The 17279-nt window shown below is 41.0% G+C and overlaps 1 protein-coding gene across 3 annotated transcripts in view; it reads right to left on the reverse strand.

The window, feature by feature from the left end:
* RNF150 (ring finger protein 150) overlaps window positions 1–17279 on the reverse strand; it is a 133813-nt gene that overhangs the window by 19227 nt on the left and 97307 nt on the right. For 2 of the 3 annotated variants that reach the window (XM_064450231.1, XM_064450230.1), the window contains exon 6: window positions 13632–13842. In XM_064450231.1, the coding sequence (XP_064306301.1) occupies window positions 13632–13842 (211 nt within the window). Of the gene's footprint in view, window positions 1–13631; window positions 13843–17279 lie in introns of those variants that run through there. The other variant, XM_064450232.1, reaches the window with a different exon arrangement.

Consider the following 17279-nt stretch of genomic DNA (forward strand, 5'->3'; position numbering starts at 1 on the left):
CACAAACTCCACCAGGCACTGGAAGATGCAGTCATTCTGGATGGTGGAGCATCAGCAACAGTACGATATTCTGCAGACAGGTTTGATGCATCTATTGGAACAAAGCAAGAACCTGAACAGACGACTACAGCCATAACCTTTAGCTATACTATTTCTGCTGTGCTAAGATGGGCACATAGGTTCATAGATATTTTTCTGAATATGTGGGGGGGACAGTTCAATTGGTTAGCCAGCCAATTTTATGTCTACACAAACCATTTAAGAATTAACAGAATGGTCAATTAAATAAGAACATCCAGTTTTCCATACAGAAAAAACAATTTCAGCCATTTGTATGTGCATTAGCAGTGAAGAAAAATAACGTGACAAGCTGAAGTGTCACTGCTTAATTTCATTAGAATTGCAGTAGTTTCTAAAATAAATTCTAGATGCTTTCAAAGTAACGTATTCTACTAATTTGAATCTCCTTCCTACGGGCTTCTTACAGTGTTCATACACTTCTCTTTTGAGGCCCCTAGGATAATTTAAAAATTCTTCAAGGAAGCTTTCTTTAATATCCAGTTTCACAGAACCTTTACATAAGGAAATTTTACCCTAATTGAAAACAGTGTACACTTAATTTCTAGTGCCCTGTGTTTAGATGCACTCTTGGTAGGTACTGGTGTCTGATCCTCCCTCATACCCACACAGAAAGGACAGCCTTGACCTTCATTGAGCACCAGCAGACATTTAAGATGAGTCACTACCAACTGCTGGAGCTACCATAAATGTCGTCTTTGAAATAAGTAACCTGAAATGCTTCGCTGTTTTCAGATTTTTCATCTTCTCTGGAGTCTAAGTAATGATGTTGTTTCAAAACAACAGCAAGAAAGGGCAGATAGTGCAGAAAGCACACTTCAAAATAGCTTCAGTAGACAATTTCTTTAACACATGTAGTATTTCTCTTTACCTAAAGAGGAAGGCTTAGGAGACTTACACTGGAAGTGATGTCCTGGGTAGTTGAGTCTACTCTCCACTATTGTAGTGGCTGCACGATATAATCCCTTTCAGATTTGCTAGCAATTAGCATCATTCACTGTACAAGCTCCCCAGCTACTTAGTTCATCTCTTTGCCAGTGCAGAACCACAGCCAGATGTCAGTTAAAAGCTATAATACCTGGTTTTCAAAAGAACCCTTCATGCAACACCAACCCACAGAGATTTCAAATTTTTTTTACATCCTACAATGACAGATGAGTTCAGCTGCTAACGTTCCTTTCTCTTAAACCTCACAAGCCTATCAAGCCTTGCAACGCATTTTACATTCCAGTGTAATTATGCAGTTTTTGAACAGGAGTTATTCCAGCTCTGATCCTCCCTCCAGCCTACTCAATAGTTTCACTATCAGTAACGTTTTCTACCTACAGCTGTGGCCAGTTCTCTGAGAAGCGAATCTGACCACGGCCACAAACAGAAATCTCCCTATCAAAACATGAACTTTTGTACTTAAGGCTTCCTAAAATGAGAGCATCCCACTACTTGGACGGTTTATCTACCAGGAAGGTCTTTGTGTGCCACTGGGCAGTTGTAAGCAGGGTGCGCCTTGTGCCAGGCGGTGGGTCGGCATTTTGCGCTGGGTGCAAAATGACTCAAAATGCTGCTGACATTTATGGATTGGCAGGTGGGATACGACATTGTCAGTGCTAGTATGATCTACAAATCTTGTATAACTGACTGAGCACCAACAGAAAGAGTAAAGTAGATCTATGTAGCTAGAAACAACACATATTTTCCATCAGGAACATTTCCCAGGACTTCCTGCAAACTTAGGCAAAAAAACTCATTTAATCTGTCTATGCTTAGTTGTTTTTATGAGAAATGTGGCCCTTTTCATTAGTTTAGAAATCAGATACCCTTCCCCCAACAGAGACTGTATCAAACCATTCTTCTTTTTACAAAAGTAAAACCTCTTCAATGCTTTTTGGATCACCTTTAGGTTGTTTTCACAGTTTGCTTAAAGGATTTAGCAATATTTTTGATGTAACCAAAAGCATTCTATAGGAAAGAAAAAGCAGCACATTTAAAACTCATCACAGGCACATGAAATGAGGATTAAAATACAACTAGGAGGTATACAGGACCACTGTCTATTTGGAACAGAGATGTCCAAAATGTTATTGTTTCTTGCAGCAGGGCTAGTGTGCCAGATAAAATTCTAACAAGCTAGGCTGTGTATATTAACGCAGATTCACAGAGAATCACATGAGAACAGAACAACAATCAAAAAAAGCATTCATAGAGGTCAACAGTTTATCACTTGTTATGTTCGTTTAAGAAATTTTAAATCAGTTGATGTCAATCTCCTTTTAATTGGAACATTTCTTTGACAATGCTCCAAAGGCTCAACATTTCTGTTTTTTCCCATTAAAAAATAAATCTTTGATCTGCCAGGCCCGGCCTGCTACATTTGAATCTTATCTGAAAATACACTTATAAAAATGCCTCATGTAGAGACAAAAAATTCAGCCTTCAGAAAAACTGAAAACAAAGTAAGCAGCTTTTTGAGTTAAAGATTTTAAATTAATTTGATGTGAGTTTCCCCTGATCTCCTGTCTTCTTCCTGCCTGTCTCCCTCTCCTCCCCAAATGGGCCCTTACAAAAAGTAACATAGCACAGTTTTACTTGACCTGACTCCCTGACCTGAGATGTGAAACCAGTGGTTTTGTCTCACCAGACGAAATCAAGAGTGTGAGCGTGCTCCCTCCTTAATTAACCAGCAGCTTTTGCTTTCCTTGCTTATGGTTCACACAAGTAGCATCACAGGAGCTCTGTTTTCTTGCTTACAAAGTGGTAGATGTGACCGTTAAAACCCTGAAAGCGGCAACCAGGACAATAAGAAGCAAGGCTAACACTAAAGAGGGAACTCAATCTCGCCCAGAGGCCACTAAAGGTGCCTAAAGGGTCCTCAGTTCTAGCACCCAGGATAATTTCTCACTGGCCAAGTGCACTTGAAGGCCTGGGGCTGGCTGGTGGGAAACCCACTAGGGACATCAATAGAAACTGTCCTTAGGCTATGTAAATCTAGAGCCTCTTAGCATTTCCTTTCAAATAAGCTTGCAGTCACAATCCAGTTTCAAGTGAAAAACTTCTGGCATCAGAAAATCCCCTCCAAGCCACTGCTTTTATCACGGCCTCTTGCTGAAATGCTCATGAGAACACGAGAAAGGCCAAGACCAAGACATTTGTTTTCAGAATTTCTTCTCAGACCAGTGGAGGGGAAAGGTCAATTTAAGTTTCAACAAATCCCAGCTGGAATTTTACTAGAAAATATGTTCATTAGGTCACTTGGACACCACCACTACCATCAAGGCCTCCCTAACACTCTACAAGTGAAACGCAAATTGGAGCAGAGTAATTTTAAAACAGTCTCTCTGCATTAAAACATTTTGTCTCTGTTTCAATCTTTTCAGTGAAAATATATATATATACTCTTGTTCCACCTTCTTTTGAGTTCTGAGCATTCACACTCTTTAGAGAGGCAGAAGAAAGACATATTACCCTGTACATGCCAATATGTACCTGGAAAAGTAAAAATAAAAAAACCTCTCTGAAAATGTGGAAAACAAACTTCAAAATATGTAAATGCATTTGCACTGGTTCATTATTATTTCCCTTGGGAACTCTACTGTAAAGTTAGAGTCAAAATTTTGTAACATTAAGTTTGGATTTAACCCCTTCTGCCTTTCCTTTTCCATTCAAGTTCTTCAATTTCACAACTCTTCTCATTCAAAGGTGATAGTTTCCAGAAGGTTCCCAGGCTGTTCTAGAAGAACATTTAGACTTCAGGAGCTTTCAGAAGAAAAATGATTAAAATATTGTTACATTATCTAGTCTGGAAAGAGGGCTTTCAGATGAATATGTATTTACAGTAAATTTTCAGTTTTCACAACAGAAATGGACTTGCTTCTTTCAGTCATAATCAGGCAAAAACTGAAGGATTAATTAAAAAAAACAAAAGAGACACAGAATGAATTACTGCAAACAAATGTAACTCTTTCCACCCTGTGGAATATTAAGCCATTATGGTAGTTTAGCAAGGCACTTTTGAGGGTGAACAACTGAAAATATAATCTTTCTATCGTAGCTTTTCTTCAAAACTGTTTCCTTTGAAGTGTATCTTCAGGCTGCAGGTTACTCAGCAGCTGGGAGCACATGTTACATCTCTGCAGATTGGCAGAGGATTGTTTTTCTAAGATCTCCTACTCCGAGACTATTTTGGTCTTACAGACTGATAGCTTTTTATGCACAGAAAGACAATTTGCTGGTGCCACTGCCATATCAAAAAGCAATTATAAAGAAGTAATAAAGTTTAGCAACACCTCAGTTGAATTCAATATCCCATGCACATAGGGCAACATCTGAAGCAAGGTTTGTCATACATACCTGACAGACCACATTTGGTGGCTGTCTCCCAAGGAAACATTAGCAGCTGAAAACATTGCGGTATTTAACTGCCTGCATAAGGAACTGGCAGATTTTAAACCTCCTTTGTGTGATTTCCCACCCCCCACACTAAGATGCTATGATTTAACAAAGCTATTTTAGCTAAGTCCTTTTCACACTCTGACTTCGCCAGCGGTATCTTTGTTCTATATGTTTTCCATGCATTTTTCCTGTAGGACTATTTTTTTTTTCATTGCCTTACAGAACTCTGGTACATAGACAGTGGCAAATAGACCAGAAATTCTCCACAGAGATCTCCAGGTAAGTTGTTTCGCACATTAATATGTGAATTAACATAGGGTTTAATTATTGCCACAACAAAGCGTATGTTCTTGCCTACGCTCTGAGTGCCTCAGATAGGTTAACATGAGTTAAAATGAAAAGAACAGTCAAAGGTATTGGCACTTGCAGAAGATAGTCACAATAAAAGGCCAAGTTGGGTGGATATTCTGTCATATATCTCCTGGGCACTTTGGAAGCCCAGATATTCATTAATGCAACTCTGACACTGTGCTGAGTACAGCCTGAATATATTCCTCAGGATATCAGCCTTGTCACTGGAGTGGCAAAGGTGACATCTAGTTGGGCTAGAATATAACTGTGTGGGTCCTATTTCCAGCCTCCAAAAACATGAGGGCTTACCCACTTCTCCTGTCCCCGACAGGCTCTGAAGCAGAAGAAAATCCTCTCCTAACATTCATGCCACTAGATGGATATTTCCTCTTGGATGTTGGGCTTGAGCTGTTACCTACTTTTCTTCTGATTATTCATGTTTTCTATAAACACTCATAAGCCAGTTTCTCCATCTGGCCTACCAGTTTCAAAGCATCAGCTTCAGGCACTATCTTCACTTAACACTGCCCATCTCCAGCACAATAAAGAGATAAGTCCAATTACTAAAGATTTAGTGAAAACTCTCACTTCTAGATGAAGTGACCTGAAGTTACTGTGGTTACCATAAAGGATCCCTGAAGCACCCGAATTTCTGCTGGAGCTGGAGGTAAGTAATAAAAGAAATAGTTGTTTCAAAAACACACTGGGATATGACTGGTATTTTATGAGCAAATACTACTACCAAATTTTTTTGTCCAGGCTGAAGTTCTAAGTACTAGACACTGTATATGGAAATCTGAGCTGTTGCCCCTAGAAAGGTTTAGAGAAAACTTAAAGCAGAGTAGTTTTGGGTGTTTCTTGCAGGCCAAACATCTCCTGAAAGACTATTTATCTATCAAACAAAAAAGGTCACACAGGCACAAACCTCTTTCACTTGATCTGCTTCTAAATGCAACTCTCTCAAGCTTTTAGAGAAATCAATACTGCTGGTTACAACACGAGAAGCAGAGGTGTAAGCACACATGTGATCCTTTAAATGCTTGTGTACAACCGGACGGATTCTCTTGTACATTTACAGACTCAAAGCCTAGATGAGTAAGGAAAAAACCATATATACCAATGACTGGAAGCAGTACATCATTAGAGCTTTTGCCTGGTGCACTTTTGAGTTAACTTCAAAGTGGTCACGACACTATGGGAGCACTAAGGCAAACGTAAACTCCATTATGAAGCAATGCAACCAGAACAAAATACACGCAAGCAGAATCAAGGGTGACCGCTGCAGAAATGGCACTACTTTCTATGAATACCTCCTCTCTCTCAGCCTTGTGTTTTTACTCTTCCATAGGCACAGCTGCCTTTTCACGGTCTTTTTTTTCCCCACTAAATTTATTAGACTTGGTTGCTTGCTATTATCTGCTCTTACCTGTGAATTTTTCAGAAGTGGGTCCATCCATTACTATCTGTGTATATAATAACTGGTACAGCAGAGCCTGACCCTGGAGGGGGGGTCTCTGGGGACTGCACAGTACAGGCAAGCATTATTTTTCCATTGCTTATCTCTCTGAAATAATGTCAGCAACCAGCAGGACTGACCCTGGAATCCTGCCTTTCCTCTGCCTGCCTGGCTAGAAGGCTGTTGCTTACTTCTTACTTTCAGGTGCTGATCCAAGCTGGTTCCTTGTGTCTCCCATTTCTCTTTGTTCCTGAATTGGTCAGAAAAAGATTCAGAATCACAGTAGCACGCTGTATCTTAAACAGCACTTCCCGCCAATTTCAGTGGAGGCTTTTGTGTAAAAACTGATGACAATAAAAACTCCACAGACATCAGACATGTGAGAATGAGTCCTAAGTAATCAAGCAGACTGTATGCAAGCTGCTGAACATCTCCTGCAAGGCAAGGCTTTCGTTCTCAAGTATAAATCAAAGAGATCAGCTAGTATTAATTCATCTGGCCTCTCTGCAGTTCAGATTTGTATTTTATTCTACATTGCTTGTCCATTTTGCTTTAAACACTTTCTTGTTCAATGTTTTATCTAGCTGTCTGCATAAGACAGTGGAGTATAAAGAAATATATAAGCTATGTTATCACTGATCTCAGTCCTCAGATCCCCTTTTCCCCTGCCTGCGCACATGCAGTACACATTCAGAGCAACTGGGAACGATATATCTAAGGATACGCTTGTGTGTCATCACAGATTTTACAATGGCACTTTTCCTTATGGAGGTTTATCGTCATAGGTAATAAACCCCTCATGTCTCTCATATTCACTGACCATTAATAAAATGCCTGAACACTCAGATATGAGCATTCAAATGAGATTTGAAGCTTCATGCTTACTTTGCCTATTTGTTTATCCTGATTTCTGGGCAAAACAGACAGCTGTGTAGGGTCTAGCTGTGCTTGAGACAGTGTGCTTGATTTTGGCAATAGTGTTGTGAAAACTGGCTTATACGTCCCTCTCTTCTCTTGCGCTCCATATTTCTTTCCTCCTGTTGTACTGGCACAACTACTTCTGGATCAGGGAACTGATCCAAATGAAAAAAAAAACAAAAAACAAACAAACAAAAAAACCAGGAAGAACTTGGTTAGTTTCTGGATTGGACTTACAAGGTAGCTGCTCAAGGGAAGGGCTACACAGGGGCAGGAACAAGCAGCCTGGGACAGAGAAGCAAGCTGGTAACTGCCACAGCATTTATACGTTGAGACAGACTTATAAATGGAGCTTCCGCTACTGAAGGAGAACATTTTCTTCTAAATCTCTTCCTAAAGTCAATTATTAAGGAAGTTTCTTAAGATCTGCAGTCTTTTTGGCACCCTAGGTTGGGCAAGACTACTGTGTATACCTACTGTGCTCCCCAGCTGACCACAGACACAGCTCAGAGTGTCTGCAGGAGAGAAGGGAGTTTCAGGAACCAATGGTTTCATCCTTGCTCTGTATGCAATGTCAATGTACATAGCAGATGTGGAACAGAAAACAAAAAAAATTAGACTTCAGATTTGCTCCTTCTTTCACAGCATTTTTGTACATCCTTTTTTGCAATTTGCTGTACAGAAACGCTTTGTCTGTATTTCACATCTTAACATATGGAAAGGAAGAGCAGTTTTATAACAGGAAAACTTCACTGCCCATTCACAGAGGCTAGCAGGAATCTTGTAGGTGGATGTAATAATCCAGAGCACATTTTTAGTGTCAGTTGTGTTTAACTTGGTGACTCTTTCAAACCACTGCTGGCCTTTCAAACCACCAATGCTATGTTGGCACTGGTGTGAGCCTCAGAATGAATCTAGGACCTCAGCTCACTGGAATTTTCAGTCCATGACAACTATTTAGTGCAACATCCGCACAGGCTTTTAACAGAGCCACCAGGCCTTGTGGCATACTCCAGGCACATGGGACCCAATCTGCTCAATCTTTAACTAAGTCCCACCAGTATTCTGTCTCCAGGACAGTGTTAGGTGCTAATGCAAGTGTTAATAACTTTCCATATTAACTACTGTCTAGGGAGTTTTTTCACCTTTTCCTCCTCTTTTACATTCTGCCTTAAAAAAATCCCCGTTAATAGCAAGGAGGAACAGTCAAGTAGTTGCAAGACAACAGTGGATCAGATTCTGATCATGCACTTTCATGCACTTCCAAAGGCTGATTATTCTTCACAAAGACATTTTAAACATATACAGATGAAAATAATTACTTGAGAAGTTATATTAATAGATTTAATGAAGAGCTATCAAAGAGACTTGAAAGTGTCCTAACAGTCACGATGAGCTATACATTGGCAGGGTTTTATGGAAAGAACAAAATACGAGGCAGAAAAGGAACTGCTGGTATTCTCTAGATTTCCCCCACTAATGTACAGCCCACCAAACTCAGTAGACTTTGCAGGTGATACGACACCTTGGGGGAGAGTTTGTAGTTTTTCATACTAAAACTCCTGCCCATGTTTGCAGTAGAATTATTTATGGATCTTCCTCCAACTACAAAGGCAGTGCTGGTGGGATTTCTGAACCTTATGCAGTGTGATGAGACATCCTGCTGAAGAGAATATAAAAGCCTGCCTAAACTGAAAAACTAGAGGTATTTACCAACAGAGAGCAAAGATTCAGGCAGTGCACATTATCTACTGCAGAAAGCAGCACGTGCCACATGGGTTGAGATGAATGCCTATGAATGCTATAAAAGGTGAAAATATTAATAACTACTTTTTCCCTTGCAAGTCTCGCCATACAAAATTTAAAATATCTAGATGCTACTTTCCCTGGGAACTACCTTTTTTAACTGTATTGCTCAATCCCAGCTGAGCCTGACTCAAAGAATATTGCAATGTCCTCCTCAAATCCACCTTCCACTCCTTCAAAGCTGGTGTAGCTCAGAGCTTCTTCCAGTTCATATCTTAGCCAAGTCCAGCTCACACTCATATTGTCTGTAGAGCAGGAAATTCCACCTGTGCTGAAATTTCCAAAGTTGTTAGCGTTTTGCATAACTCACTACTAAAAAACTAGGCAACGCAGATTGCCATGATATATTATTGTGGAAAAAGATCCTTAGCTTATCTTCTTTCATACCCTATGGAGAGCTGAAAAGTAATGAGGTAAAAGCAGGAAACTCAGCTGAGATGAACTCTTACGTATTTTCACACAATTTTTTCACACACCCCCCTTTTTTTGCCCAACTCCAGTTTTTCAATTTTTCCATCCATCCATTTTCATCAACTGATTACAGAACTATCACATTACAAGATACTACCCCAGGATCCCACCACAAAATCCCACCACAGAGAGCAAACAGTCACTAAGACTAAATACTTAACAGACATTGGGCTGTAGATATGCCCAAGGCACTTGATGAAAGTTTGAATCTTAGTAGAAGTCAGCTGAGAGAAACTGCTGGTCCATTTTTAAGTGCTCAGTGCTACTACACAGGAGATGCTTGGTTTAGCAAGGAACCCTAGGGATGGGCCCCCCCAAATGAAGTCCCATCCAGCTGTTCATAGTACACTATGTCACCCAAGGTCCCATGGAAGACATTAGCTATTCAGGAGCATGGGGAGAAAAAGGGAGGGAGAGAAGAGGAAATGTCTGTTGAGCACATACATAGAAGTAAAAAGAAAAGCACTGGCTGAGTTCCAGAAATTAAAATCTGGCCCCACTGAAGTTGGTGGGAGCTTTGCCACCGGATTTCGATGAAGACAGAATTTCACCCAATGTGAACAGTACTCTGGAAATATCCTCCCTCCAGACACACTGTAGAAGCTCTTCTGGCTCTGAATACTCACTGGAAACACAGAAAGGGAAATTAAACCCAAAACAGGACAACAATACCAGAATGATTAATCAACAAACAAAAAGGATGCAACAACAATTAAGCAAAAAGTATTGCAGAAGTGGGTGGAAAGAAGACAGCAAGTTCTTTGCCTCCTGGACCACTGAGCTTTGCCAGGAATAATGGGGGATGCAAGGACTCATGGTGCTGGATACGGGGTGCCATGTCATGACTGCACTGGAGGCAATCTGCACAGATTCAGCACCAAGAGGAAGAAAAACATCTAGCACAGATTCAGCCTGAGAGTATGCTCCCGTCACTAATGCTATATAAAGAGGCCAGAACCTAGCAACTTCAGCAAAGATTCCTAGGAGCAATCAGCGTCATCGCTTACAAATTCCCAGGCAGACTAGTTCACAGAAAGGGCACGCTCAGCAAGCTCCGCAGTTGTGTAACTATGAGGATTCTGGAAATGAGAAGTACAGTGCCTGAATACAATAAACAGACACAATGCCTACAAAGCCCCATCTACATGACAGCTACGACCCAGTTATTTAGCCTACAGTTGCCCTCTGATTTAGTTAGCATTTGGTTTCATACCACAACTATATGGTGGTTCTGGATGTCCCCCTTTCACTGGCTTAAGAGTTCAGACTGCCTAAGATGCTAAGTTCTACCTTTCAAAGTGCCAGTACAGCCCAAATCCACATAAGGCAGCTGGAGGGACAAATTGCCACCGCTGCTGGAACTCAGCCCCCTAACTCCTAACCAAAGCCCTCCTCTTTGCTGCAGCTCTGCTGCAGAAAGGGAACAAACGGCTATGTGTCTGGGAACTACTGCAAGTTTGACCACTTTGGATGCGGTGATGACAGCATGTAAACTTGCACACGCAACACTGACTAATATTCAAGTATTGTATTCCACTTTGAGATGAGAAAACCAGATGAAGATTCATATCTACATATCAACGATGGGTGAGTAAGAACAGTTAACAAAGCATTAAACCAGAGCTCCATGAGTGACTGTGTGTGACCACAGCATAGGCAGGCACACACCAGGGTTTTGAAGCTCCCAAGGTCCCTTGAACTTTTCTCAGGACTCCTCTTTCCTCACAAAACAACTGAAAAGGTCTGTTTTTAGCAGTGGGTCCCCAGCCACCCCTGTGATGGTGTGAGGCTCACAACCTTCACAGAGCTCAGGCCATCTGCTAGTTTCCCCCCCACCCCCCGCTCTCTTCTCTCTTTCTCTAAAATAACAAGGGAAAAACCCCTGACCAGCCTCTTCAGGTGATGGACAACTCCTGAAGCTCCAAGGTTTGCTGCCTCATTATCCATGTGCTTGGACAGACAACTGGTCTTGGTGCGAGTTCCTTATCCATAGGCTCTGCTGTCAGCCCTCAGGATTGCCCAGTGCTGGTGTCTATTACCCCGTGTTATTAAAGGTAAGAGGGCACCAAGACAAAATAAAGCATCTCTGCAGGCCCTGCAGAGCTCAGAGCTGGCTCAGAGCAAGTTTTTCACCCAGTTACATAGCTGGCAACTTGGAAAATGAAGAGCAAATATGTTTGGACTGACACTGATCCTTCTGCAGACTCTGGAAACAAAACTGGAGGGGAAGAGAGTGGCTTGAGAGTTACTGAGTTCTTGTCATCTCTGGCTATCTCAACACCATTGTTACCCCTGATGACAAACGAGAAGAACTACTTTTGGTGTGCCAAGATCCTGGGATGAAAAGCATGGACTACCCCCAATTCTGGGCTTTGCACCAGGCTGCTGGCGCTTCTCAGCATGTGCCAGGCAGCTGTGGGTGTAAAGGGCACACCACAGCCCTCCTTCCCAGCTTCAACAGTGGACCTTGTAAGGAACAGCGGGACAAGGATAATTATCTGCCAGAGGAGTTACTCTCTTCAGGAGTGTTAAGAAGGTACAGCTGAGACCAGCGTCTAGCCCAGACTTTGGTTACACTGCGATACCACAAAGTAAAATCTTTCCTTCATGGTTTAAATCATCCTCAAATGCATTTAAAAACAATTACTGGAAGGAACAAAATAACATCTCGTTTTGAACGGCTCTTGCCAGCACTCAAGGAGGCTTGCGAAAGTTGTATGCCACCAGCTGACAGGCTGGCCATGGATGACAGCTGGGCCTATAACCTTGCTGCTCACCCCTTGCTGGATCGAGGACTTAGACCATAAAAGGACCAAACCTGAAACCACTACCTAATCTACAAAGGGAGAACTTAAAACTCCACTTCTGGGTCACTTGTGGCTAAGGTTGCAAGTCCAGTGTTTCCAGAAGTTATTTTCACTGCCATGACACTGGCTGCGATATGAGGGAAAATTTGATTATCAAGTCTCTCCACAGAGTAAGGAGACTAATATAAAATCATTTCAGCCTAGTCCCCTCATCTTTCTCTACCTTTTACACATCATATTATTACTTGTCTTCTTTTTCACACCCAGGCCCATAGCAGTACCTAAAAATGGTTGAAAATGCGCGATTTTTTCCAGGACCTACACCGACTACATACACAAACCTGTATTTTATCACATTCTTCTACCTCCCTTCAAGTATACCTAATGATTTTCTACAATAGTCTTGTCAATACTAATACACCAACTGGTATCAAACAGATATGTATTTTCTACTGATCTGCTATTTTACCTAAAAATGAGGACTTTAGACTAGTACAATCCTCACTCGAAACAGCTGACAACATTCTTTTTAAACTGTCAGAAGTAGATTTTCAACAAAGAACATTATTTTTAGGAACAGAGACATGCAGACATTTTGAGAGTTACTGGTTCAAATGGTGCCCCTTAAACAAGTGAAAACTAAACACATTGAAAACATCCCGAATTCTCCTTTTTTTTGTACTAATTGGCAGTGTTATTTCACTACACTCAGGTTTTCAAGTATAGGAACTCTGACCATCAATCCTTCTGAAAGGAGAAGTCAAAGTATGAATAAATAACCAGATGAGCTTCAGCTGATGTAAGAAGATAAAGAAAAGGCAAAGCCAGAGCTCAGCATTCTTTTTTTCTTGACCAAAGACAGTAAAAGTGATTGCTGTGTTCACTATTTATTTTATGTTATGCAGGTAAGAATAACTTCCACAAGCTAACATGTAGCCCAGAGAGGAAAGGCAGGCCGAAGGACATGCACCAGTCTGCTTCACAAAGAAGCCAGGTGATACACGGCAGGTTATCACAGTGAAGGGGATCACTTACTCTAAACAATGTCTGAAGACGACCATAAGTTTATATTGTTTTGTGTTGACCAAAATAGCTTCTTCTGTCCACACAGGGGACTGCAAATACAGCTCGCCATTCAACACATTGATTTGCGCACAGGCTGGAAGTGTTTGCAGTACAGCAGAACGACATGATATTTAAATTTACTTACCCTGTAGGTTTCTGTTAGGCTTAAAGTAAGGCCATTGTTCCAGTGAAAAAGCCCGCAAAGGCCATTTTTCCCACACCAGAGCTCAGTTTCTCATTCGGGTTTCTAAACATTTATTTCAGTGCAAATTCTGCCAGAAAGAGGAACTTACTGCTTGTTGTGAAGTTACCCTCCCCAACCTGGGGAAAGGAGTCTACATCTTGGATGACTTGTAGTACTCCAACAGTCCGCACCGGAGGATCCAGGGCTACAGAGCTCTCGTTCACTGTTATATCGCTGGCTCCTGTTATCTGGTTGGTTGGTGGTCCTCCTATGGATGCTTCCAAGTCTGGAGGTATATCATCCATGCAATCTGCATTTGGCTAAGGGGAAGAAAAAGAAGAAATTTGAGCTTTTACCTGATAACAAGATTTTATTTACCTGTTCCCACTTCTTCAGGATTTTTCACTTTCTTTCAGCACTGAAAATAGCAACATAAGATGAATAAACATGGAGTTTGTTTGTTTTCATGTACTTAAAAGCCTCTTAATAGAATTTGTTGGGAGAGAGACCTAAAGTATGCATTGCAAATATTCAGTATTAAACTGCGTCACCTACAATTGCTAAATATTCTTATTTATCATTTTTAAAGGTTTTGGGAGAGCGTACATTGAAAAAGTAACTCATTTATTGATACAATCTGCTCAACATAGGCAGACTGCTGAGTCAGATAATAAATGTAAACAGAGACAGTAGCTGAAGGGAAATTATTATCTTTTCCCTAAATATACATTTTATAGAGCTGATATCAGAGCTTTCAGGAATAGGAATTCAAGGGAACTGCCTGTGGGCGCATCTATGTGTGGGGTGCAAAAATAGACGCTAAAACTGTTTATAAGACAAATTTTTTAACATCAGAAGATCTTTTCCTTTACTACTGCTATATTTCCTACAAAATACAATTGTGGGAGAAGAAACAAACGAGCAATAATAGGAATTTGAAGAGTATTATTCGATCTATAGTCCTTCTTGCTTTGTGATTCAGAGAGACCAAGGGTGAAACCTAGGTCTCGGGAATTTAGACACTTCTACTTCTCTCTTGCAGTTACATAGTGAATGCACCAACACCTCCAGAAGACAAGCCAAGGTCTTCAAGTCAGGTGTCTGCCTTTCCATTGGCCTCGTAGGGGAGCAATGAGAGGGGGTTGCAGTGCCCACTTTTTGCACAGTATGCTTAGCACTGAGTGCCTGTTCACAAAGGGCACTGAGACTTCAAGTGGGCACTGGGTGGCAAAGAGGATCATCTGTCCAGAGACACTATGTTTAAGCTGGGCACTTAAAACAGACAGACTAGTTTCTAGCCTTGATTTTTCTGGGCCTGTTATAAGCCTGACGCGTCCATTCATACAGCAGTGATTTCTATGGAGCTCCCCGTGAACACTGGTGACAAACGAGCAAATAAACCTCTTTTTCCTCTAAGAGGAAACAGATTCTTGCACCATTTGCCCATAGAACCAGGTCTGGTTCTCCCCAAGGCATGGAGAAAAATTGTTTGTGTAACTATTTCAAGAACTGGGTTTTGAAGTTTTAACATATTGTAACAAAACCAAGGCTAATTCAGAAACGAGGATGCTGTGTGTCAGGGTGCAAAGCTTCCAAAATTGCAGAGGGACATAGCAAGGTCGAGCTGCAATCACGCAGATACCTTGTTAAGTTAGGAAATGTAAAGTTAAGTTGCTCCCATTTATCTTCATTGCCCAGGAGCCAGGCAGCTGATCTGGATCAGTCACTTAGGTTTCCTCTAACTTCAACAGTTTGAGACAATTTCGCTGTGTGATTCATCCTACCCTAAGTGGTATGAATTGACCCCTCTGTCTTCCCACTGCTCAGCACTAAGCAGAGACAGGGCTTAAGCTGCTAGACTGGAAATCCAGTGCCTGGATGGCTAAAGTCAGAGGAGTGGTACTCTGCTCTGTGGATCTGATTTTTGCTATGCTTAGTTGTCTCACTTGCCAAGGCATTTTTGAAAATCTCACTACCTGCCTATCTCTAACAGCAGGCACCCAGAAACTAAGTAAAATATGATACTGCAAAGACTTAAACAGAGACTTAGCTTTAAGCGCAAGAGTAATCCCTTTGAACTCAGGCATAGAAGGTTACCATATGCTTACATTTTTTGCAGAACCAGGAACTTAGCATGTTTTCTCTTTTCCCATACATCCCCTGTCTAACTGTTGCCATCTCATAAATATTTTTTAACAAATGTGCCTAATGAAAAAGGCAGGCATTTTAAACAACCCTCAGGTGACTTGTATCTCAAACTTCAGTTTGTGGATGAAAACCAGAATTGTTGTTGTCTGGCTCCAGTCTAATCCACAAGCAGCAAGAGCTCCTCAGAACTGGCATAATGGCACATTCAGCTGTACCAGGCTTTAATGAAACTCACTAAACCTGTACTTTTCTAAGTGAAATAAAATATCAACCATTTATCTGTAAGGACCTGAATCCAAAATTATTCCTTAGATCTATCGCTCTTTCCCTCACCCTTAGCTATTATGACGAATGCTTTCAGAATTTCATTTTTAACTTAAAATTGGCTTTGATGGCAGTGTATCTTAAAGAAAAAAGCCTGGTTTTTATTTTCTACTCTAGGAAACTGATCAGGGGATCAGTTGTCTGTCCTTTGCTCTGATTCCAGTTATTCCTAGAATGGAATTTTATCACTAACTTTTAAACCTTTAAAAATGGGGGATTATAATTGAAAGCCAAACCAAACATTAAAGATGCAAAACCAGCATTGCTTGATATAATTAATCCCTTTACTCCTGAATCATTTTTATTGGGAAAAATATCCCAAACTAAGCAGCATACTATAAAACTAATGATATGAAATACTGATCGAAAAAAATACATTATGGGTTTTGCTGTCAGAGTGACCCAGATACATCCTCTAAGTTTAATTATATTGGTTTCACTCATTCCCTGCATGTAAGTGCTTTCAGGGCACAATTCCACTAAAGTCAAGGGAAAGCTTTGTATTGACTTCTGAGGGCTTGGCTAAGGCTCTTAGTGAATAGCTTCAAGTCATCCAATCTGCTGCCAAAAATGCAGCTGTCTGCATATCCAGCAGATATTTGCAGAAAAGGGGGAGAAGCAGAGGGAAACTATTTTACGTGATATGATCATCCCAATAGCACTATAGCTCTTTGGAAGTGATGGACACTTTCACTGATAATTCACTTCCAATATTACAGCCAAAAGAGGTAGAGCCTCAGCTGGATTCACCAGCAAAGAGACAGTGGAAAAGGATATGCCAACTGTTTGCTGATAAATAGTTAGTTAATAATCCTCTGGAGCTGCAGAGAGCCATGGTGAAAAGTGAGGATGCTAGGGTGCTCAGCTACCATGAAAATGAGTGCAGTCATTTTGGTGCCTCACGGTAGCCTGGGGAATCTGGTTTTAGTGCAGATAATATTTGAAGTCTCTGTTGCAAAGTAAATGGAGAGTTTAGATGTGAACTGAATTGAAGCAGTTAGATATTTGGATTTTAACCACTCATTTCCTGGAAAAAATCCCGAGTCTTCCTGCTAAATGAAGCACAATATATCCACAGTCATGCAAGCCAGCTCTTTAATAACAACCATAGGACGAACATGCAGCTGGCAGGAAAAAAAAAACAAACCAACATTAGCACTGCCTGTGATCAGATTTCCTCATTCCTCCCATTGTAAAAGCCTGCAAAAGGACTTTGGCAAATTTGCGCTCAAGTGTCCCATCAGAGACTGCTGCCTGCCTAAGGCTGCTTTTCCATGTGTGGAAA

The sequence above is a fragment of the Phalacrocorax carbo genome, chromosome 4 (assembly GCF_963921805.1).
Source record: "Phalacrocorax carbo chromosome 4, bPhaCar2.1, whole genome shotgun sequence".
Classification (NCBI taxonomy): Eukaryota; Metazoa; Chordata; class Aves; order Suliformes; family Phalacrocoracidae; genus Phalacrocorax; species Phalacrocorax carbo.